Consider the following 22,930-nt stretch of genomic DNA (forward strand, 5'->3'; position numbering starts at 1 on the left):
TAATATATACTTTTAGTGACAACTTTAAAAAAAAATTCTTGACATTTTGTTACTAATACTGTATTTCGTTATAGTGTATACTTTACCATCCATAAAAAGAAAAAAAGAGATCAAGAAAACGAATCTTTCATCCTACATGTAGATCAAGTCCTTCGTTTCCATCTAATGTTGGATGATGATACACGCTCACCATAAGTCCATCAAACGACGGACCAAGAAATGACACATGGTCTCGTTAATTCTATTCCTATTCAACCATATTAATTTTTCGAGTTTAATACTGATTCGGACGTCAACAGATTTCAGCAACAACATCTCACGACTGTCTTAACAACTCTATTGGTACGGCAAATTATCTAGCCTTGTCATCAAATTACACGCATTCATAACTTGAAAGATTTCGAAAATATATTTGTTCGATTAACAAAAGCTTTTCTCGTGGGATTAAATTACATTAACATCCTCTAAAATCAAATCTAAGTACACAAACATCCTATATCTTTTGCAAAATTTCAGATATACCCTTAACGTAATGGCGAAATTTTACACAAACACCTCTTATGATGTATTACACTAACACCCTTTAAAAAGTGTACCAGTAATTTTATAAAAATATGCGATATTTATATATATGAATCCAACGTCAAGAAATGTCAGCATGCAATAACGAACTTTGGATATAAAGAATATATTCTAATTCTCAGCATATTTTTTGCTTGTAATATTATCTTATTCCAACTCATTCAAGAGAATGACATCTTGGCATCAAATATTACTCTAAAATTAAATTTTACTTGTATAATAATTTATAAAGATATATAGAAATGCTGAAGCCAAGATAAAGAAAATATTTTGAATATTACTATCCCTCTATTCGGGGATTGTTTGGCAATTTTGACTGAGATGGAAATATTTTGGACAGTGCCTTCTTTTGCTGAAGATGTACTTAACAATGATGTATTTTTTGCTTCTATTAGGCACACTGCCTTTCCTACTGTACTATCTATTGATCTGCTATAATATAATCTCTTTTGCTTGTGTTAAAAAAAAAAAGAAGCATATATTTATTATTATCAGAAGTTGAAATTACATCAAAAATAGTAAAAATAATATTAATGAAAGTCAAAATGGTAAGGTCATAAATTTGAGTCCAAAAAGTATATATATATTTGAGTCCCATCAATAGAAAAAGGGGTTAAATGCAGTTTACCCTGTGTTAATGGGAGTGAACAATTTACCCCTATGAAAAATAAAACAATACGGTTTCGTTTTTCTTTATTTATTTTTTTATTTTTTTAAATTTAAAATTTAAGATAATTTTTGTATCCTTATTTAATAACTTTTCGATCTTGATCAATTTACGATCCAAATTTAACTAACAAATCAATGGTGTAAATTTTATCTATTCAAATCAACGGTTTAAATTTAAATTTATAAATCAAAATTATATATTATATATAATTAAATTTGAATATATTATATTTATACTTTTATAATAAAAATTATTTATATATACAGTGTCTATATATAGAGAGAGAGAGAACGACAGGGAGAGCAGATCTGGGTCGGGAGAGGGGGGGGGGGGGGCAAATCTAGGCGCAACAAAGGATTAGAGGAAGGGGGTGGCGATGGGGGAGGGGGCGACGGATCTGGGGGCGAGGGGAGGGCCAGAGGAAAGGGGGAAGGGGGCGACAGAGGGGTGGGGGAAGGGAGATGGTGGCGGTAGGGCAGCTGCAGCAGAAGCCCGACGAAGACAAAGAAGAAAGAGAAAATATAAATAAATATATATATACTATTTTATGTAATTAAATCTATAATATTTAATATATTAAATATTGTTTTTATAATATATACTAATATATAAAATTAAATTTATATAACAATATTTTTATTGGTAAAAATTATGCCTACTGGTCGGGTCTCCGACTGAATTTCCAGAAGAGTCACCTCATTCTCTCCAGATCGGCATAAAACATCAAAGAGGAACTGTTGATGATGCTTGGGTTCCAAGAAGGGCAACTCCCGATGAGGTATTTAGGTCTCCCCTTGATTTTTTCGAGACTTACTATACCTAATTGTTTGCCTTTACTGCAAAAAATTGAGAAACGTATTACGGGTTGGGAGGGGACATCCCTTTTATATGCGGGACGAGTACAAATTATCAAATCTGTGCTTACCTCACTTAGTATCTATTGGGCTTCGGCTTTCATGCTTCCTAAACAAATCATCAAGGAGATTGAGAAACGACTACGACGATTCCTTTGGAAGGAAATGGGGAGTAGTGGGTATGCAAAGGTGGCTTGGACGGAAGTGTGCAAGTTAGTGGTCGAAGGAGGACAAGGATTGAAGGATATAGGCGTGTTAAACCGTGCGCTTATGTGTAAGAAATTGTGTGATATCATTCGTTGTGACAGAACGTCTATCTGGGTACAATGGCTTTACCAAGGACGTTTACGCAACTCTTCTATCTGGACTGTTGCAGAGACTAGAGGTTCATGGGGTTGGAAAAAGCTCATACGACTCAGGGCTTGACTTAGAACATTGGTTGAATATCGTATAGGGGATGGACGAGACTTTTATTTGTGGAGGGTCCATGGCACCACCTTGGCCCTCTGATTGTGAGATTCCCACGAGGGCCCAATCTCACGGGACTACATGAACACATCTTGCTACATTCGTGAAGGCAGTGGCATTGGCCTCAGATCACTGATAGGGAATGTTTAGAAATCGTGCTCACGTTACCAATGATCATGGAGGTAGCGATCGGATCGTTTGGAGATGCTCGGGTGGATGCCCTACGACTCAAGTCCTATATAACCTATTCGAGCCTTCTGGTCCGAAAGTAGGCTGGTGTTCATTACTTGTGGGACCACTCAAAATTCTGCGCCACATGTTTATTTTTTGGCTTGCTATCTTAGAAAAATTGCCCACGACAGACAAACATTGATTATTACACCTTGGGGGATGTATCCTATGTCGGCAGGACAACATGGAGACATACTCACACTTATTTTTTCGTTGCCAGTATAGTCGTCGATGCTTAATAGCTATTCGGCGTGCTGTACGTTTTCTTTGGCCTAACAGAGAGTGGCTCACCAATATTAAATGGGCCACTAGGAAATGGAGAGGAAAATACATCATTAATATGGCCTACCGTACATTACTTGGTGTTTGCTACATTTGGAGGGAGCGCAATTTGAGACGATTCGAGAACATTGAGAGATCTCCGACTATAGTCGCTAGTGTCATTATTGAGGATGTCAGATTACGTATTCTTAGTGTTAACTTGTCAAGTTCTGTTAGTACTAGTGCGTTTTATAAATTATGGTCGTATCCCTTGGCCTGTCGAGGGAGAAGCTACCACTTGAACACTGTTGTATTATATCTTTATTCACATATATGAAATTTACTTTTTTCCGAAAAAAAAAAATTATGCCTATATGTACATGGGGCGTGTGTAATGCACTGCTGGACTTAGGACGTATTTTGCTCTAATTTTTATAATACAAGGGGGTAAATTGTTATTTTATCTTTTATAGGAGGATAAATTGTTCATTTTCCTTACCATAGGGGGAGTAAATTGCATTTTTTCCATAGAAATTTTTTTACTTTTAATCCTATTTGAATAGGGTATTATACTTTTAATCCCAAACTTTACAAGATTAATATTTTTGGATTCATAAGATTAAAAAATCGCTGCGAATGTGGTCCCAAGCAGTAATCATATACATATAGAATCAAATTTGTTAGACTTAGAGATTATATTTACAATATTTTTTAATTTTGTGGAATAAAAAATATTAATCAACAAAATGTGACTAAAACTACATACCATTAACTTATGAGATAAAAATATAATTTTTAATATATAGACATTGATTTATTTTAACAGAAGTTGTTAGTATATTTTAAAAGCATATGATGGTTTGTTGCAAATGTATGATTTTTTTGTTTTGATGAGCAAAATACAATTATTTAAATTTTTTGTTTCCCTTCCCTTCCATTTTACAAAAAGACAGAGACATCTTTCTACTGTCCTTCCCCTCTCAAAACCAAAGAAAGAATCAGAAGAAAAGACTGTTTCTCTCTTCTGCTTTCTCTCTGCAAATCCAGAATTATTCCTCTCAGAAAATCTTTTACCCATTCTTCCTTATGAAATAGCAATTCACACTCTTTGTTCGTGCTTCACACACAGTCAGTCCACTGTTTCCCTGTGTAATTTTTCTTTTCTTGTTTATGCTTGCGAGTGGTGAATCAGTTCCATTGAGTGCTTAGATTGGTGAAATGAGAATAAAATCTTGGACTGGGAGTTAATATTTTGAATGGCGATCAAAGGGGTTGATTTCAAGTGGTAAGTTTTGCGAAGTATTTTTGCAGTTTTCGTTTCAAGAAATTGAAGAAACTTAAAGTTTAAAATGGGACAATAAGCCGCAGATAATTACTATTTGATTTCTTGAAGTTTGGGGCTTTATGCTTAAAGGGTTTTGATTTTCTGGCATAAAGTTGTGATTTTTGAACGTGGGTTTCTTGCAGGTATGATGGGTTCTTCTTGTCTATGCTTGCTACAAGTATGTATCCTTTTAATGAATGCTCAAGATTTTATAATTCTTTTTATGAATGGATCCTGTTGGATTTCACTTCTTGAATGTTCTTTTCTCTTTTTCTTTTTTTCCTTTCTTTCTTTTCGTCTATCCATTTTGCTCTTTGTTTCTTCAGTGGGATATTGGTTAAATTTATGGATATTTGATCGTTATTCCTATATGGGTCTTGGATAATTCCTTAACTGTTTCATTAGAATTATTGTCGCGATCAATTGGAAGAGGTACCATTCATGTACGTATCCATTGCACATATGGATTGTGGTAAGTAGCCTTTAAGTTGGAAGTTTACTGAGTCTTGTGGGATCTTGAGGTTGTACCTAATTACAATTTGTTCTCATGTTCCAATTGTTAGGTTGACTATACTACAGTGTTTATCTTCCGGCTCTTGATGTTTGTAGATAATGGGTTGGCTGCTGGAATGGGATTGTAAGGACTCCTTTTCTTCTTGAGATCTTGAGGATATATTTGTGTAATATGGTAGAATTTATAATATATTCGGTGGTATACACGATTGTGGATATCCAGTTCAACTGCATGCTTTATATGTTAAAATCCACAGCATTTTGCTATCATGTGAGATGTTATAACTCTACACAATCTTCTATTTAGTAAGTAATGGATTGACGTCAATCTTGGTCAACCTTATTGGAGAATCATCTGGAAAAATATTAGAATGACATCTGGATTATGTGCTTCTTGACGTATTTAGCCTTGAGTATAGTTAATTCGTACTTTTAGATACAAAGTAATAACAACCTGAATTGGCCCAGAGATAACGACTTCAGAGTTGTATGATGTCATTTCTTCTGTTGGTCTTTGGCTTCTTTCCTTTATCTAACAGCCTTGTCTTGTTTACTTTTTGTCGTGGCCTCAGGGATCTTGGTTGGCAGCAGAGATACGCACGGTTTTGTGGAAGGATTGTTGTACTGTCCATTCTTGTTGCGCTACTCTACCCCTTCCTTTTGGCTTGGACTATCATTGGTACCCTGTGGTTTACTCGTGCGAAAAATTGTGTAAGTTTCTTTTCCTTCTCTTTCTCAAGTATGAGTTAGTATGTGTAGACTGCAAATTAAGAATAGATATAACATATAAATCTTTTCCAGTTGCCTGAAGACGGTCAGAAGTGGGGTTTCCTTATTTGGCTGCTTTTTAGCTATTGTGGACTTGTGTGCATTGCTTGCATCTGTATCGGAAAGGTTAGTAGTGGTTTTGCTCAATCCACACTCCAGGACCCAGTCATCGAGTTTTTCTCTTCTCTTTTTCTTATTTTCTTTTTCCTGGTCTGCTAGCTTCTTTTTATTTTCGTTATCTTCTTTCGGCATGGGGATGAAGTTGTAACTTGGGTTCAGTCGTCATTAGCATTAAATGTATTCTTATTGTATTAGTAAATAGCAATTGCTTCTGATCCTAAGATTTGTACCCATTTTATTCTAGTGGTTAACAAGAAGGCAGGCACATCTATTGCGCGCACAACAAGGGATCCCAGTTTCAGAATACGGAGTAAGCTCTATGAACTGATTGTGCATTTAATATTTATACTTTTAGTTTGCATGTCTTTCTAACACTTGGTTGAAGATGGTTAAGACAATCTTTAGCTGGTATGTTCTGCAGTTTACGGCAATAAGCTCATACCTACTTATCCATGAAATCTAAACTGGTACCTTACCAGAAAGCAATTTCTCAAAATTGGCTTAGAGAATTCAATGAATATCAAAATGTATTAAAATCACCCTATTTTGTGGGAAAATGCATCTGCTGATGAAAGTGGTCGGCTGAAACCATCTCTAGCTTATGAAGTTATTTGGGTAAAACAACATGTTAGACTCATGATTCTCAGAATTAGTGCTATTAATTTCATTTTAATTTGGTTTCAATATCTTCAACAGTAACTCAGTAAGAATTCTCTTTGGACTAATTGAGGAATTAAATCTACTTGCGACATACATGATAAGCATTTTGGGTAACGTACCAACCTTCACTACATTTGTTCCTCTAATTTGACCTGCTGGAACTCTTTCTCCATCAGGTTCTTGTTGACATGGTTAGAGTGCCAGACTGGGCTATCGAAGCTGCTGGCCAAGAAATGAGAGGGATGGGCCAAGATGCAGCTGCATTCCAGCCAGGACTTTACTTGACCCCAGCTCAGGTAACAAGTTACTGACTTCAGAAATCTAGAATAGGATTCAACTGAAGTAACTGATGTACTTCTCTTACCAACTGCAATGATGATCTGTAGGTATTGATATATATGTCTGTTGATAGGAGGTTTGAATTATGCATATAAATTATAAGTGTTAGAGAGTTGCTAATAGTATTTTTGCGTGTAGAGAGAAGCGGTGGAGGCACTTATTCAAGAACTTCCAAAGTTCAGGCTGAAGGCAGTTCCTACTGATTGCAGCGAGTGTCCTATATGTTTGGAAGAGTTTCACGTCGGAAATGAGGTAACTGTATTTTGGTTCAGTTAAATTTGATGCTTAGGGTGGTAAAAGCTGAGATAAAAAAATTCAATATTATTCTACCCATATGCAAAACACAAGTTTTACATAGAATTTGACAGTCATTCTGGAAATATACGTGTGATTCTTTGTTCAGTGTTCTTGTCAGCTTTTCTCACTAGAAACCATGCAGGTTCGTGGGCTTCCATGTGCTCACAACTTTCATGTGGAGTGCATCGACGAGTGGCTCCGGTTAAATGTGAAATGCCCGAGATGCCGTTGCTCTGTCTTCCCAAATCTCGACCTAAGTGCATTATCAAATATCCCCACAGATTCTGAGAGATCATCCTCCACCAACGTCGTCACAACAACTCAGTACGTGAGAAATCAACCTCCCAGCCAGAGCTACCGCTTGAGACTGCAGGGCTTGCTCCGCCAGGTCCGTGCAGAGAATGCCGGGTCAGGCAGTGAGGCAGACAGCGCAGAAATAGCCGCAACCAGAGGGCCACCAGATGCAACAAATCGTGGCCCAGAAACTACTGAGCCCGTGCAAGTGTTGGTTCAAGAGCCTCCTCCCCCTTGGCCGTGAGCCGTTTTCCGTGGCCTCTGAGTCTCTGACTGGTTTTAGTAACCTAACAACCTGGAGTTCAAGAATCTAATCCAAATTCCGTACCAGTATTTTCTTGTTCTGCTCTAATAGTCATAAAAACAAGTCCAACTAATGTTCATGTGTAATTCTTGTAGAACTGTTTACTGTTCTGTTCTCATCTCATTTGTATTTTGATCATCTCTTTTGCACTTCTTGTCTGCAAAAGTCCTACAGATTCTTGAATTTTGCCTGCCAGGAAAGAAGCTATACAAGTTAACAAAAGGTCCCTAATGATACAATGAAAGGGGGAATGATCAAAGCTGAATCTTTTCTTGTTTTCTTTTGGTGGAATTGGAACCCCTTAAAATATTATTGGTCTTTTGTCTTTTTTTTTGGAGAATACAATTTTAGTTAAAGTATGTATTGTTTTTTTTAATTTTAAAGTGCAAAAAAAATCATTAAAAACAAGATTGAAATAAATAAATTTGATCATGGTAATTTTAAATATAATATAGGAATATTTTTGTCCATTAACAACAAAATAAAGTTAAAACTCGCAAAAAAGTCGTGTCCACCCACATGACTTTGAGGGCACTCTATCTTTCGTTAGTTTCTAGTAGAAGGGGGGTTTGCAGAGTTTTAGAAATTATAGGGAATTCTTTTGTTTATTTTTAAAATACAAGGGAGTTTTTAGTTATTTTTGAAAAATATAGGGAGAAAAATACAATTTGGCCTTTTATAGAAATAATATTTAAATAGGTAAAAATTCAATTAACTTTAAATTAAATATAAAAAGTAAAGTGATAAAAAGAAGTTAAATGAATCTGAATATTAGCCTCACTGATTGGCTCATACATTTTAAAAAATAGAAAAAAAATTAAAAAATAAAGTAAAAAAGGTCCGTACTTCATTGATCCCAAAATAAAAAATAGAATAAAATAAATTATTTTTCTTAAAAAAAAAAGAGTCTCAACAGATCTTCCAAAGAGAACAAGCACAAGAATTATCCTTCCTCTTATTCTATGCAAAATTACAATATTAGTCCCATAAGAATGAGCCATTTCAATTTTGGTCCTACCTTTTAAGGAATTTAATTATTAATCCTCAATGTCATACTAAATTTGAACAATTGGTCCAAATATATAATAATTAATCAATGTTTTACTCCTCCGTCAGAAACTAGCCGCACAATCCATTTGATTTTCATGTGCCCGGTGGCTGGTGATACTTTTGGGAAGCAAACTCACTACATGACCGTCATGTGCATGCACCAAAAAAAAAATCAGCAGTTACATTAGTAAACAAAATTTCTAACGCCTAAATCATTTACTAATATTTTTTTAAAATTTATGTGTTTTTGGCCCATCTCGGGAATGGGCCAAAATTCGAATCCAAACACAGCATTAGGGTTCCAAAATTCTTTTTACTACTGTAGTGGTTGGTTCTGACTTTTATTTCATGTATGCGAGAGTCATATAAAAAATTTTCCTACAAAATATTACTAGCTAACGATCGCATAAAAATCACCTAAGTTGTGCTATTAGTTTTAATAGAGGAGTAAGAAAATAACTAAATTTATTATATTTTTTTGACTAATGATGCAAAGTTCCATGGAATTTGGGGCTGCAAACAAATATCTGGAAAATTTGGGGGCCAAAGTTGAAATGACCAATCTTAAAGGACCAATTTTGCAATTTTTCCGATTCTATCCATAACACTATTTTGCCTTTACTCCCTTGCCAGAAAAAAAGATCTTTGTTATTTCTCTCAGGTTAAGTGCAGGCAATAAAAATGGCGGTGGCTAACGCCTGGGCTACGGGACGTACCGCCGTCCCGCCGCCGCAGCTCCGTCCTCCCTCTTCCTCCTCTTTTTCCACTGACACCCTGAATCATTTTTTCAAGAAGAAGTTCTCTCTCAATTTGCCCAATAAGTCTCTCGCCAGAAGAAGCAGGAATTCTAAGCTGTCCTGCCGGTGCAGCAATAATCTTGATGACGATAAGAATTACAGTGACTGTGGCAGCAATAATGTCACTTCTTCTTCTTCTTCTTCTTCCTCGGCTTGTTCGTCCTCATCGTCCTCTGCGGATTGGGATTGGAATAGGTGGACCCGCCATTTTTCGGAGATTGAGCAGGCTGAAAATTATGCCTCTGTTCTAAAGGTTCGATGCTCACATGCATATGCTCTTTTGTTCTTATAATTTTTTTTTTCTGATTTTGAATTTTTTTCAATTGGGTTGTGCCTGATTGCTGATACTGTCGTAATACAGCTTCAATTTTACATGTTATATGCAATCACAGAGTTGATTTTTGTCAATTAATTTTTGCCAAGTTTGCATCTAATACATGCGCATTCATCTATTGAAGATGGCAATCTTTGTACTGGTATTAATGGTTACATTTTTTAAGAAAAATCTTGAACAGAAGTGGTGGATGTTCCCACCATATTGAAATCTCTTATCATTTTCTGAGGATACGCTACAATGGTTGATCAGTTTTGATCTTTGTCAAAAGAGCTTTGGACACAATGTCACAGTTGCTTGATAGCAATTGGCTACAATGATCGTTCTTTAGACTTTGCGGATCTGTGAGTTTCATTTTTTTATTCCATGAAGTAGTTTATTTGTCATGCTGTATCCTCGTGGTTCATGACTGATTGTTACGTTTTACACTTTTACAGTTTCAACTAGAAGATGCAATAGAGAATGAAGACTTCCAGGAAGCTGCTAAGTTGAAAATAGCGATTGCAGAGGCAACATCAAAAGATTGTATTGCTGAAATTATGTCACAGTTGAAGGTAAAAGTAATGATTGATGTGAGTCGTATTATACTTGTAAATTTTGCAAATATTAATCTTTTGCTGTTTTTTTTAGATTGCAATTGATGAAGAACGTTACCATGATGCTTCAAGATTATGCCGAAGTACAGCAAGTGGGCTGGTAACTTATTGATTGCAACAGTGTGTCATTCTTCTTACTTTGATTATTCTAAGTTGCTTTCATGTTTGATATCTGATCCTGGTACTTTCCTTTCCAGCAATCATATTCTGCTGTAGAGCAAATTAATCAGCATAGATTATAGTTGAAGGCTGCTTCATTATTTGATTGGCATAGTACTCCCAACATCAAATTCAATTTATGACTTGTGATGGCTGTCATTTATTATTTTCCCCTGGATATCATCTGGCATGTCAATTTTCTTTCTGTTCTTTCAATACAGCTCTCCGCTTGTATTCTTTGAGTTTGATCTTGTGGTGAAGCCCTATGTTAAATGTAGAAGCTATTCCTTTTTCACTTGTTCTTCCGCATCATTATCACATTTTGTTGCCTGAAAATGAGTTCTTGTCACTTAATTCATAGCATGCCTGTAGGTTGGTTGGTGGGTTGGCTACTCAAAGGATTCAGATGATCCTTTTGGGAGATTAATTCGGATTACTCCAGGAACAGGCAGATTTATTGGCAAAAGTTATAGTCCAAGGTATTGGTGATTAAATTGAAAAGAGGACATATATTCGTCTGTGCCTTCACTGTTATACAAGCATAAAGTCTATAGTAATGGTAACTATTGCAGGCAGTTGGTCACATCATCTCCTGGAACTCCACTATTTGAAATATTTGTGGTTAAAGATGCCAACGAGACATATAACATGCAGGTGACTTTTATGTAACTTAAATATATTACTATAAGTAGTCATAGTTTTCTGTTTTAATTATTTTCTTAATTATTATCTCTTGACATTTTGAATCCTACATCAGAGTATTTTTCAGTGATGTTACAAGCTTAATTAGCTAATTACCGGAAAAAAGCTTAATTAGCTTAGTTTGCACCAACTTAAGCATTATATCAAGCTTTAAGTTTCTATTTGCGATTTATATTTTGTAACTCTTCAAGGGACTGAATGACTTAGACATCAGATGTGTTCATCTACATGCTTCCAAGCACTGATGTGCTTTCACACACTTCATTTTATAATATGTTGACTGCTAACTAGAGTACATGAATATAATGAGAATGAAACCAAAAAAAAGAATAGTCCTATATAAGAACCTTTCACCCTGACCCCATGAATGATGCTTAAAATGATTTCTGATATTTTTCATACAATTTATACTTACAAATGTGTATCAATTTCTTGAGTGAATTGCATTTTTGGTAACCACATTATATGGCATCTTGCAAGTTTGGTACCCTGCTTTTCTAGTTGACCAAGTTTGGTAACATATAAAAGCCTTCAGTTGCACAATACCGCCATTAACTTATTACGGAAAACGCGCAAGAGGAGCATGTGGCTGTAAAAAGAAAATGCCAGAGAATTGCATTTTTGGTACCATACTATGGGGCTGTTTGCATAGTTTGTATCATACTTCTCTAGTTGACCAAAAATTATACTATATTAATGGGGTTATTTGCACAGAAGATACCTTCATTAATCTTTTACCGGAACCTGTTGTCTTGACTTTGTTCAAAAGATAGACTCTCATTAATCCATTAAGCAATAGGGATATTTCGAGTAGAAATTAAAATTGAAGAACTAGTAAGAAAAAGTTAGGCATAAAAGACATTTAACTTTGGCATAAATGTTTTTATATATCTGAATTTGTGTTCAAATTTTATTTGATGATTATTTATGATTCAAATTCAAACAAATTTTAACTATTCTATATATTAGTTGAGCTTAACTAATTTAATTTTCTTATGATTTTTTTTAAAGTATAGCGTTATGTTCAAATTGTTTTTTAGAAACATAATTTGGAGTTGTCACTAGGGAAATAAAATTGAAAACTTTGCAAATTTTATCAAAACACCAATACGTATTAAAATATTAATAAAATATGCATAAATTTAAGAATTTTTAGATGTAAAGTAAATCTAGTTAATGGATTTAACAAAAAAATACAAATTTTACCCATATTGATAACCATTCCCAAGGGTATTTTAGGGTTTAGGCCCTATCCATACCCAAAATATTTATGAGTACGTGTACGTGTATGGGTGCAGCCGTGCAGGTCTAATGTAAAAATACTAGGTCTAGGTCTGGATAATAGCTATCATAATGGGTTTGAGTGTGGGTATTGCTTGCCCATTGACCTACCTAATATGTTCAAGCTAGGATTAGGTTCAGACGTGAAATAGAGTTATTGCTGGAGGGGGAAAAGGAAAAAAAAAAAAGTACCTTATAACCTAACCCTACCTCCAATACGTGTGGCTGACTTGACATTTGGGCACCATAACCTATCCCTTTTGGTGTGATTGATTAATAGAGTCTACCATTTGAACAAAGTCAAGACAACAGGTTCATGTAAACTATATATATGGTATCATTCTTTGTCAACTAGAACAACATGGTACCAACTATGCAAAGAGCTCTGTAGTATGGTACCAAAAATGCAATTTTTTGGATTTTTTTAATGGCCATATGGCCCTTCCGTTAAGAAATTAACAATGGTATGCACCATGCAAATGAATCCCTCCATATGGTACCAAACTTTGTCAACTGCACGAGCATGGTACCAAACTTGCAAGACCCCTATATTGTGGTGCCAAAGATGCAATTCCCTCGAATTTCGTTGAAGGCATTCATTCAGGTAAACAGCCAGAATTTTTGTTGTTACCATCAAGAAACTTTTTGATGTATTGCATCTGATGTATGCTTTTGCTACCCTTATTGTTCTTCCTATTTTCTCAATTTCTAGTGGACCAACGGAAAAGAATTTTTCTTCACAACACAGTAGCATTAAATTCTGGCTAAGATACTCATGTTGCTATACATATGCAATCTCCTTATTTTCATTATATCTGGAAGTTAAGGTTTGACTTATCCTCGAGCAGGGTTATCGCCATCTACTTTCAGGGTGATGGAATGGAAGTACTGGTTCAATAATTCTCTACAGACTGTTGAATACTTATATCAAGCATATATTTAACTTCATTTGTTCAAGGTCCCATAATAAGTACTTAAATTGGGCACTATATTAATGCCTGTGAAGCCTGTCACCATGTGCCTGCTGATTTTAAAGATGAATTATCTCCTCATATGTACTTTTGATATTTTATGACTTTCCAGGTTGTATTTCTAAAACAACTTAGAGGTAATTCAGCAAATTCAAGTTCTTCATCTGATAAATCCACCAAGGGGCCATCAACAAGTGAAACTGAGAATGCATCTGTGGTTGACGTTAAGCTAGAAGGGAGTGAAGTTGAAAAGGGCGAAGGGAAGAACATTGACTTGGAAGGAGCTGCTGAAGAAGGAATAAAAAGTGTGATAAATTTTCTTAAAGAAAAAATCCCAGAATTAAAGGTTAAAGTGATGAGAGTTGATGTTACTGAGAATATAAATGAGGATACTGTGAAGCAGTTTATCGAAGAAGACAATGAGAACACAACCAGCAAGGACACCGAAGAGGAAGTTACTGATATGGGTAACAATCAGCCAGATCGAGTTGCTGCACAAGGAGATAATGATGTGATGGAAGATGAAAATAATTTAGACATGAAGCTTTACATTGGAGGGGTTGTGCATAATAAAGAGGATACTCCTAGCAAGGATGAATTTGTTCGTGTCCCAGCTGATATTGAAAATATGGAGAGGGATTCTTTCGTGTTGCATATCCCTAAGAGCTATCAAGATAATGACACTGAAGAAAATGTTGCAGCTCGAGTTAAAGTGGCTGCAATAGCTGCCCAAGGTGTTTCTGAACTTATGCCTCCTGAAGTTGCTAAGGCATTCTGGAGTTCTGATAAAGTTTCTCCTAAGGTATACATTAAAAAGAATTAGCATGTACTTGAATAACAATGGAAATAACCAAATAGAATTTTGTGCTTCTGAGGGAGGGAAAAGTGTCCAAGTATTGCTACGCAAATGAGCTGCCTTCAGACACCAATCAATCTGACTTCCATGTTATTTTCTGTTTATTGAAGTAAACAGTCTTGTTTTACCCTAATGCAACACCACCTAGATAGTTTTCGAAGTTAATGATCTTGGTTGAAGCAGCAGCTCTTGGGATGTTTTTGGTCTTATTTTCTTTTCATGGAGTCTTTACTGTCGTTAGTCATACATTATTAGGTTATCAAATTTTAAAAATGGGTTGACGGTGCTTTCTACCAGAAAAGAGGCTCCCATCATGAATGGCAGGTCTAGTTCAGAGAACTGTGATTTGCAGAATTGCTTATTCTTTAGAATAGTTCAGCTGATCAGCTCTTAATTTTCTGTGTTTCTAATCTCAAATTTCATCTATTCTAATTGCCTATAGGTTTCCAGAGATGTGCGTGAAATAGTAAAGCTGGCAGTCAGTCAGGCACAGAAGCGGAACAGACTATCTGAGTACACAAATTTTAGTCGTATTATTACCTCCAAAGGTGATTTAGATCCATTTGATGGTGAGTTTACCCCCCATTGACAGCATGCCAGCAATTTGTACATGGATTGCAGAGAAATAGCATCCGTGTCACTTTTGATGCCTTCTTGTCAATGCAGGTCTTTATGTTGGTGCTTTCGGCCCCTACGGCACTGAGGTCGTACAATTAAAACGCAAGTACGGTAACTGGAATGTGAATAATGACGAGAAATCTTCTGATATGGAATTCTTTGAGTATGTAGAGGCAGTCAAGCTGACTGGGGATTTGAATGTTCCTGCTGGACAGGTATGTAGGTTTTGGCTCATTTTGCACTTTGTTGTTTATTTGCTAAATTTCTACTAATCCTGTGCTTTGCATCTATCCAGGTAACATTTCGTGCTAAAATAGGGAAGGGTAGTCGTCTTGCGAACCGGGGACTGTACCCGCATGAACTAGGAGTGGTATGTGATCCTATTTCCTCCCCGAAGGGTCATAATGTAGTATGACAAAAGCATTTACTTTGGCTAAACTAACGGAAAAGTAGCAAATAGTTGAGAGCTAATCTCTTATGAAGCTGGAAATTTTCTGGCAAACTCTTCCCAAATTCCAATAGAAAGTCGCCCTCAAGCCAAGATTTATTTATTTTCTCCCCCAATAACAATTTCATCAGAACGAGTTACAGTGATGTCCCTCTCTTCCAGGTTGCAAGTTACAGAGGTCAAGGAAGGATTGCGGAATTTGGGTTCCGGAATCCTAAGTGGGTTGAGGGCGAGCTTCTACAAATGAACGGCAAGGTAACACAAATCGCTGGCATGCTGTCAATCTTGTCGAAAGTTTCTTGTTCAAATCTAGCTTTTATGCCTGGCACATTGATTAACCTCTCTTGGTTGAGACAGGGTTTGGGGCCGTATGTCAAAGGTGCGGACCTTGGTTTCCTATACGTTGTCCCTGAACAAAGTTTTCTTGTGCTGTTCAATCGTCTGAAACTACCAGACTGAGCCGTGCCTACAAAACCACTTAAAAAGTTTTTGCAGCAGAAATGTGGAGGTTTTACTTTTTATTTTGGAATGTTGTCTTGTTTCTTTTTATCTCTGTCCCAGGACTTGAGGGATTATTATACTATGATACTATGCATGAAACATCCCTTGAACACCCCCCACCCCATCCCACCCCGAAGTTTTGTAAGAATCTACACTTGAGGTAGTGCAAAGATACCAGGGTCTTATTTTATCCCCAATTTCTGATTTCTTTATCTGAATGTTATTGCTTTTAAAGGGTAGTGACCTTTTAGTAGAGAATTCTGTGAGCTGACTAGAAGCAGGGAAATTCCGACCTGGACTCTCTCTGGCCAGACCTGGATTATTATCATATGACAAGTATATATATCTGTCGTGTGATCATCAGTCACAACTGTATTGCTCAGCCATGTGATTGGCTCGGTCCGGTTAAATCTGATTTGGAGAAACCAAATTTATGCGTATGGGTGGAATTTAAAGTCTTGAAGCTCTTTCGAACTCAAATACCGTTGCATGTGTTCATGATAGGGTTTTATGTTTATCTGCTCACTTAGTTGTCCTCAAATCCATTAAATTCGAGACTAATCCCTTGGCTCGCAATTTGTGGCTAATGCTGGCTCGAGGATTTTGGCACACGTACGAGACAGATCAATCCCATGAAACGCAATGGAGCCTTACAGCATTGCACGAAACCATTCGAATGCTAAGCAAAACATCCATAAAAGGGCTCTTTGTGTTTAAAGAAAGTTGAAGACAGATTATTTCTTGGCAACTTTTTGTCATGCAGCATAAAGCAGTAATCCAGCTTAAAAACATGCACAACTTTCGACCATCTACAAGGCGGAAGTAGTGCACTTCTCTTTTAGCTTTTGACCTAAAGACACAGAAATCCTAGTGGAAGACATCATGTCCATGACCCCCCACGAATGAAACCTAAAAGTAGACTTGAAACTGTTTTAGATTTTCTGATCATTCACGCCTCTTTCCAGCACCGTTAAATAAGTTGAATCGACTCCAATGTATTATTATCTAACAATTGAATCGAGTCAAATTTATTATTATTTAAAATTTAAGAAATTATGTTTGAATTCAATTTGATTATTAACTGAGTTGAATCTAGACGAGTTTTAATCAAATTGAATCAATAAATTTTATTACTTTCAGATTAATCTTGGCGAATTTTAAATTTACAGATTGAGCTTATACAAATCACTGGACGAGTTTTAATCAAATTGAATTTATATATTTTTTGTTACTTTTTCACTAATCTTGTCAAATTTTAAATTTACAAGATTGAGCTTATACGAATCACAGGCTTCATAGTGGAATTAACAGGGTTTTTGGCTAAACTTATTTGAAATATTTTACAAGTTTCTACATCTTATGAGATATTTTAAGAGTTTAAAAATGTCGGATTCTATCTAAAAAATAAAATTTAAAGAGTTCGAATAAATAAGATGTTAGAATGTTTGACATAATAAGCTCTTCATATTGCAATAATGACTGAGAAAACATGCAACTATTAGAATTCAAAATCATATAAATGAATAATTATTCTTTAGGGAAAAACGTAAGGGTGAAAGTAAAATAATTATAACTATGTGTGTACTTCTGTTTATTGGATATTAAAATTAAAGAGTTTATAAAATTATTTAAAAAAAGTAGGTTAAAATTAACTTTTTTTTAAAGAGCTTATAAGATTCAAAACATTTTATTTCAAAATCTTATAAATTTTTCAACAAAAAAAAGTATCAAATAATTTTCAAAAGGTTATAAACTCTAAAATATTTTGTGAAGTTTTATAAACTTAGCCAAACACCCTCTAAATTGTAAAAAGAATTTTGTCCAAAAGAAAATGAGAAGAATTGATGATTGGAAGAGAGAGAAAGATCCAACGACCACAAATAAAGTGAAAGTGAGAGTGGAAAGAGCAAGGAATTTGCATGCATTCCAAAAAGAGATCATTTAAAAAAAAAGTGGTTTTGGTTGCTTTGGCTATTGTACCTTTCCATGTGTGTGTTTCATAAGCTTTTTAAATAAATTTGATATGAGATGCATGTTTGAAGTAGACACCAGATGTCGCACTAATTTGTGATAGAAGATCTGAACTGTTGGACAATTTGAATTTTCTGTAAAATAATATTGTATTGTACTCTACATATATAGGTTGCATGTATAAAGTATTTTTTTAAATGATTAATTACACTTAGAGCTTCTCTAAAAATACGAAATATATTTTTTTTCAAAAGTTTTTGAAATTATACTTGAACCCTTTTTGAATTTCTTTGTTTACAATTGTTCCCTATTAGTGGTTTGAACAGACAATACCGACGTCAACAAAACAAATTACATAATCTTCTAAGTTTATACCTCATTCAGCATTTCGTATGAATTATTGATAATATGACTAGTTTTTTCATCCACCAATGACTATTTTTCGTCCAATGACAATAATTTGGAATAATATTTTATTTCAATTAAAACCCTCTGACTTTATATGTATGCATATTATATTTACCTTCTTTCAAGTATAAAAATATTACTATGCTATCTTTGTCGATAAATTATATGAAATGTTGAAACAAAGTTTATGTAAAATTTTTTGCCAATGTCTGTATTTCCAGTCCAAAAATTTTAATAGACGGGATATAATTGTAAATGGAGGATTTACGAAAAGGATGCAAATACAATATTAGCTTTATTTTTTTTTTTTTTGAAAAAAAGTATAATATTTTATTTTTTTAGAGGGATTTTAAGTGTAACAGGTAATGTTAATTTTATACGCATGAAATGCATATACAAAATTAAATACAAAATATAATTTTAATTTATAATAAAAGATTAGAACTGATTTCTTGGCTTTAGAAAAGGTTTTTACACATTTGCCCATATTTGGAAAAATGATTCTTGAGGAAGCAATTAATATTGTGAGGATTAAAGGGGAAATATTTGTTAGTGGTGGGCTATGCATTTTGTTTAATATAAATAATGTGAGTGTGGCTTAAAAGTGACCAAAAAGCAAAGGTGAAGATGAAGACAGCTTTTTTGTGTATCTCAAAAAGATGGAAATGAATTATTTTCCTATAGTCACAATTTTGTTGTGAGATAATTAAAAACATTAAATAATTTGAGGAGGGCAAAGTGGGAAATAGTGGTAATTCTTAGCTCTTAAGTAGGAACTTCATCCCCTTGACCCCCTTCTTCTTGGTCAAGAAGGGTTAAAGTAAAAGTCCATTTTGTCCTTTCCTAGTGCAAAATTCAACTAATTTTGGTCTAATTAACTAAAGTTTTTGGCCCATAATCAAATTATGAAATATCCATGTAGTTTATTTATTTATTTTTTATGCCATTGAGTTGTTTGAAAAATATTAATTTAAGAAATAGAAATATATATATTCTTATTTTTAATTTAAGAATTCGTTCGGTTCAATATGAGAACATTGGAGGAAAAATGAAAAGCGAGGGGATCAAAAGGGATAACATTTTTTTATTTTAAATTGTTTAGTATGATTTGACGGAAAGTTAATTTTAAACACTTTCATTTATTTGATATGAGAAAAATAATTGAAAAATGAATGATTAATTTTTGAAACTTTATTGATTAGTCATTTTTTTTTCATTTTAAATTAATAAATAAATAAATTGATATTATAGTGTAATAATTTTAAATTATTAAAAATTTAAGAATTAAATCTAAGAAGTTATTAATGAAAATTTTCATCAAACCATAACTAGCATATTTGTATATGATTAAATTGAGCTCAATCGGAAATTTGAAAATTTATCAACAAAAAAATAAGTTCAAGTTAATTAAAAATCAAATTGCAACAAGTCTTTAATAATCAATCTCAAATTGAATATCGAATAATTTGATTTTTTTTTTTAGGGGATTAATTCTTGAAATTATTATAATTGTGTGCAAACGACGTCGTCACGCCGTCATCCTCTCACTACGGCGATGGATTCGGGATCGTCCCAACAGAACTCGCTTCTCCCGGTTGCCGTACCACATATGGAATCCCAGAAAAGGCCACCATTATTGCCGTGCTCGTCTCCACACTGGATAACCTCCTCGTGCATGTATGTATTTTTTGATTTGCATTACCAATAATTAATAAACATAGTAACCCCACAATCCTTCACTTTTTTAATCTTTCTTTCCCAAAGTTTCCAATTCAAAAAAGCTTCCTTCAGATTTCTTTTCTCCAATTTTTGGGCCCCTTTTTCCTTTTCTGTTTCCACTCCTTGTTTTCGCATTTGATTGCAATATCAAGAACGCAGCATAAGTGTTTGAGTTTTTGATTCGAGAATTTGATGGAAAATCAAGACCCCAGTGATCGTAGTAAGAAAACGCTGCGAAGAAGCAGCAACAGTCATATATCTATGTCGGACACGGAGTCAACCACCAGTCAGGTTGATTCTTGGCACTCCCCTCTTCGATCAGACTCGCCACTCCGGTCAGACGACCCTTCTTTTCAGCAGGGAAATGATAATTTCGGTAATAAAAGTAACAAATCACTTGTCTCGGTTGATAAGTACTACTCTCCTTCGCCGTCTCCCGGAAAACCCAATTTCCAGGCGAGTTCTCCGGGCGCCGGAGTAAAGGGGTGGCGCCCCTGGCCCCATTCGGAGAAGCCCAGTTCCCGGGGAGCTGATTTACCAGCTAGTCCGACTGCCGGAGGGAAGGGTGGTCGGAGAGAGAAGCCCGTCTCCCAGAATCATGTGAAGGGGACTTCTCCGGTGGTATTGGGGCTTGACAGGTTGGTGCGGGAGGAGCCTCCGCCTGGGGTGAAAAAGGTGGGGCCGGTTGGCAGCCGCCGTGGTGCTGGATTGGAGGAGGGGTACGGTGGTGGAGAGGAGGATGAGGTGGGCGGAGAGAGGCGGTCGAGGGCGGCGGTGGCAAATATATTGAGGAGGTCGGAGAGGAGCATGGCAGTAAGGAAGGCGGCGTTGGTTTTTAGAGTATTTGAGGCAATCGCGTGTTTGGTATCGTTTTCAGTCATGGCTGCGAATAAGACACAAGGTTGGAGTGGCGATTCTTTTGATCGATACAAGGAGTACAGGTATAAATCTTCTGTTTTTCGATCAAGTCCATGGATTTTTCAATGCGTTCAAAATTAGATGCTCACATGTTTCTACGTGTGGATTATGTCACTGAAGTTCCTGTCTGAATCAATGATCTCTGGCGTAGCATGCTTGAGATAACCAAATTGTGGATTTTGATTTTAGGTTCATTTGCTGTTTCTAAATGAAGCTTACAGTACTTGCCATTTGGCTTGATTCCTTGTATTACAATAAATGCTTGGGAGGATTTGGTGTGATTGAAGATAATTGAGTATCGTTTTTGTTTAAATGAACTTTTCAATTGAATTTCAGCCTCCGGTTCTCCTCTTTTTCACATACCAAACTCGGCGAGCTTAAAATTTTACAGGTTCTTGTTGCTAGAGATCCTCTTGCTGTTTTCCCTTTAATCGGATTGCTTCATTTCTACTTTTATTGCAGATATTGTCTAGCTGTAAATGTTATCGGATTTGTATATTCTGGTTTTCAAGCATACGATCTGGCTTATTATTTGGGCACGGGGAAGCATGTTTTCTCGCACCATCTACATTACCATTTTGCTTTCTCAATGGATCAGGCAAGTTATCTTCAGCTGCAACATCTACTTAAAAATTTTCTATGCATATGAAGTTATAGATTTGTCGTTGAGCTTATGATAGCAGTGAAGATATGAGGGTGAGACATTTTTAATCATTCTCACTCACAATACATTACTTATCTAAAGGCCACAATTTTCTGGAAACCGGACTATGTTGCCTGCCGTTTTGCAGTTCCCACAACTATCAATAACAGGATTTTCTGAAACCATGTTCTGTTTTCTACATTCTACCATTATGATGTTTCCACTCGTCCAGATGGATTTTGGGGAAGATGGTGTTTCTCTTACCAATCTAAACTAGCTTCTCAAGCATTTTTATCGCTAGAGATGATTGCAGTAACACTCCCTCAACTTTGATCAAATTATAAAAACAGAATGTTTGAATAATTACATCTCAGATTCTGAAGGGGGATCTGTACTTTCGGTGTTTGTCCCTCCAGGTTCTCAAACTATCTTGAACATATTTAGATCTGAAATCTTCCCTCAAGTTACGAGATCTGGAGAAATGGGCACGACATGCATATTTGCTTTATCAAATAAAACGTACTGTCTAAACTTTATCTGATGTTGAGATAAACAGCGGTCGTCTGTCTTCGCCTTTCTTGCAGATTATTGCTTATCTCCTAATATCAGCATCATCGTCAGCTGCTACTAGGGTCATGGATTGGATTCTTAACTGGGGCAAAGACGAGTTCACCTTGATGGCCAGTGCATCAATCGCCATGTCGTTCTTGGCTTTCATCGCCTTCGCCTTTAGCTCTGTCATATCTGGTTACGACCTCTGCAACCGGGAATCTTGACCCCTCTCCCAGTTTATATTTTATTTCTCGTTTTTTCGTGATTTTCGAAAGTGCCGATGGATCATTAGTTGCCCAGAATATGGAAGGTGTACATAGATAGGTGAGTAAGAGTCTATTTAGCATTGGGGCGAAATTTGTTGACATTGGTATTGTTTTGATGATATGAATGATTCATCTGTGCTCAGATGTATGTTGAATTTTAATGTAATAAAATCAACTAAAACAATCAGAAAACATCCACAAAATAATCAACAAAACAATGGGATAGAATTCTATGAGTACTTCACTCCTTTTCTCCATCCCTCAAACAAGAAGCTTGATAGGTAACAAATTATGCACCAAGATCGGAGCCTCTCAAAAATATAAAAGTTGTGTATAATTCTGTTCGTATCGTATCAGCAAATTATAAGGAAATATTATATTTTAAAATTATATTCAGTAGTCATATTAAAGAAAACATGTTGAATAGGCTGGGAATTTAAAAGACATCATTGGTA

At 35.4% G+C, this 22,930-nt stretch overlaps 3 protein-coding genes across 4 annotated transcripts; all 3 read left to right on the forward strand.

The window, feature by feature from the left end:
- Positions 1 to 4,005: 4,005 nt before the first annotated feature.
- LOC105157200 (E3 ubiquitin-protein ligase SIS3) lies at positions 4,006 to 7,834 on the forward strand. The gene is made up of 10 exons (XM_011073536.3): positions 4,006 to 4,351; positions 4,534 to 4,572; positions 4,796 to 4,862; positions 4,954 to 5,027; positions 5,476 to 5,614; positions 5,705 to 5,797; positions 6,036 to 6,101; positions 6,628 to 6,747; positions 6,929 to 7,042; positions 7,230 to 7,834. The coding sequence occupies exons 1-10, from the start codon at positions 4,323 to 4,325 to the stop codon at positions 7,623 to 7,625; spliced, it is 1,137 nt and encodes a 378-aa protein (XP_011071838.1). The 5' UTR covers positions 4,006 to 4,322; the 3' UTR covers positions 7,626 to 7,834.
- A 1,532-nt stretch (positions 7,835 to 9,366) lies between these two features.
- On the forward strand, positions 9,367 to 16,195 carry EX2 (UvrB/UvrC domain protein (DUF3506)). Of its 2 annotated transcripts, none has more exons than XM_088878914.1 (11): positions 9,367 to 9,785; positions 10,304 to 10,420; positions 10,497 to 10,562; positions 10,994 to 11,100; positions 11,176 to 11,275; positions 13,688 to 14,377; positions 14,874 to 15,000; positions 15,098 to 15,264; positions 15,345 to 15,419; positions 15,660 to 15,752; positions 15,855 to 16,195. In XM_088878914.1, the coding sequence occupies exons 1-11, from the start codon at positions 9,417 to 9,419 to the stop codon at positions 15,954 to 15,956; spliced, it is 2,013 nt and encodes a 670-aa protein (XP_088735040.1). In that variant the 5' UTR covers positions 9,367 to 9,416; the 3' UTR covers positions 15,957 to 16,195. The 2 variants fall into 2 exon arrangements, with proteins under 2 accessions (XP_088735040.1, XP_011071839.1); XM_011073537.3 differs by having other exon boundaries at positions 11,194 to 11,275.
- Positions 16,196 to 19,954: 3,759 nt separating this feature from the next.
- Positions 19,955 to 22,617, forward strand: LOC105157203 (CASP-like protein 4A3). Its single transcript, XM_011073538.3, has 3 exons — positions 19,955 to 21,037; positions 21,477 to 21,612; positions 22,242 to 22,617. Exons 1-3 carry the CDS (start codon positions 20,289 to 20,291, stop codon positions 22,431 to 22,433), a joined length of 1,077 nt encoding a protein of 358 aa, XP_011071840.1. The 5' UTR covers positions 19,955 to 20,288; the 3' UTR covers positions 22,434 to 22,617.
- The last annotated feature ends 313 nt before the right edge of the window (positions 22,618 to 22,930 follow it).

This window comes from Sesamum indicum, linkage group LG3 (genome assembly GCF_026168435.1).
Source record: "Sesamum indicum cultivar Baizhima isolate 11 linkage group LG3, ASM2616843v1, whole genome shotgun sequence".
NCBI classification, from domain to species: domain Eukaryota; kingdom Viridiplantae; phylum Streptophyta; class Magnoliopsida; order Lamiales; family Pedaliaceae; genus Sesamum; species Sesamum indicum.

Excerpts from the sequence above, each read along its gene's own strand:
- LOC105157200 (XM_011073536.3), top strand. The coding sequence starts at position 4,323 with ATGGCGATCAAAGGGGTTGATTTCAAGTG. Across the intron at positions 4,863-4,953 it reads CATTGCACATATGGATTGTG|GTTGACTATACTACAGTGTT; the intron begins GTAAGTAGCCTT and ends TCCAATTGTTAG. Across the intron at positions 6,748-6,928 it reads TTTACTTGACCCCAGCTCAG|AGAGAAGCGGTGGAGGCACT; the intron begins GTAACAAGTTAC and ends TTTTGCGTGTAG.
- EX2 (XM_088878914.1), top strand. The coding sequence starts at position 9,417 with ATGGCGGTGGCTAACGCCTGGGCTACGGGACGTACCGCCGTCCCGCCG. Across the intron at positions 10,421-10,496 it reads AAATTATGTCACAGTTGAAG|ATTGCAATTGATGAAGAACG; the intron begins GTAAAAGTAATG and ends TGTTTTTTTTAG. Across the intron at positions 11,276-13,687 it reads ACGAGACATATAACATGCAG|GTTGTATTTCTAAAACAACT; the intron begins GTGACTTTTATG and ends ATGACTTTCCAG.
- LOC105157203 (XM_011073538.3), top strand. The coding sequence starts at position 20,289 with ATGGAAAATCAAGACCCCAGTGATCGTAGTAAGAAAACGCTGCGAAGA. Across the intron at positions 21,038-21,476 it reads GATCGATACAAGGAGTACAG|ATATTGTCTAGCTGTAAATG; the intron begins GTATAAATCTTC and ends CTTTTATTGCAG. Across the intron at positions 21,613-22,241 it reads TTGCTTTCTCAATGGATCAG|ATTATTGCTTATCTCCTAAT; the intron begins GCAAGTTATCTT and ends CCTTTCTTGCAG.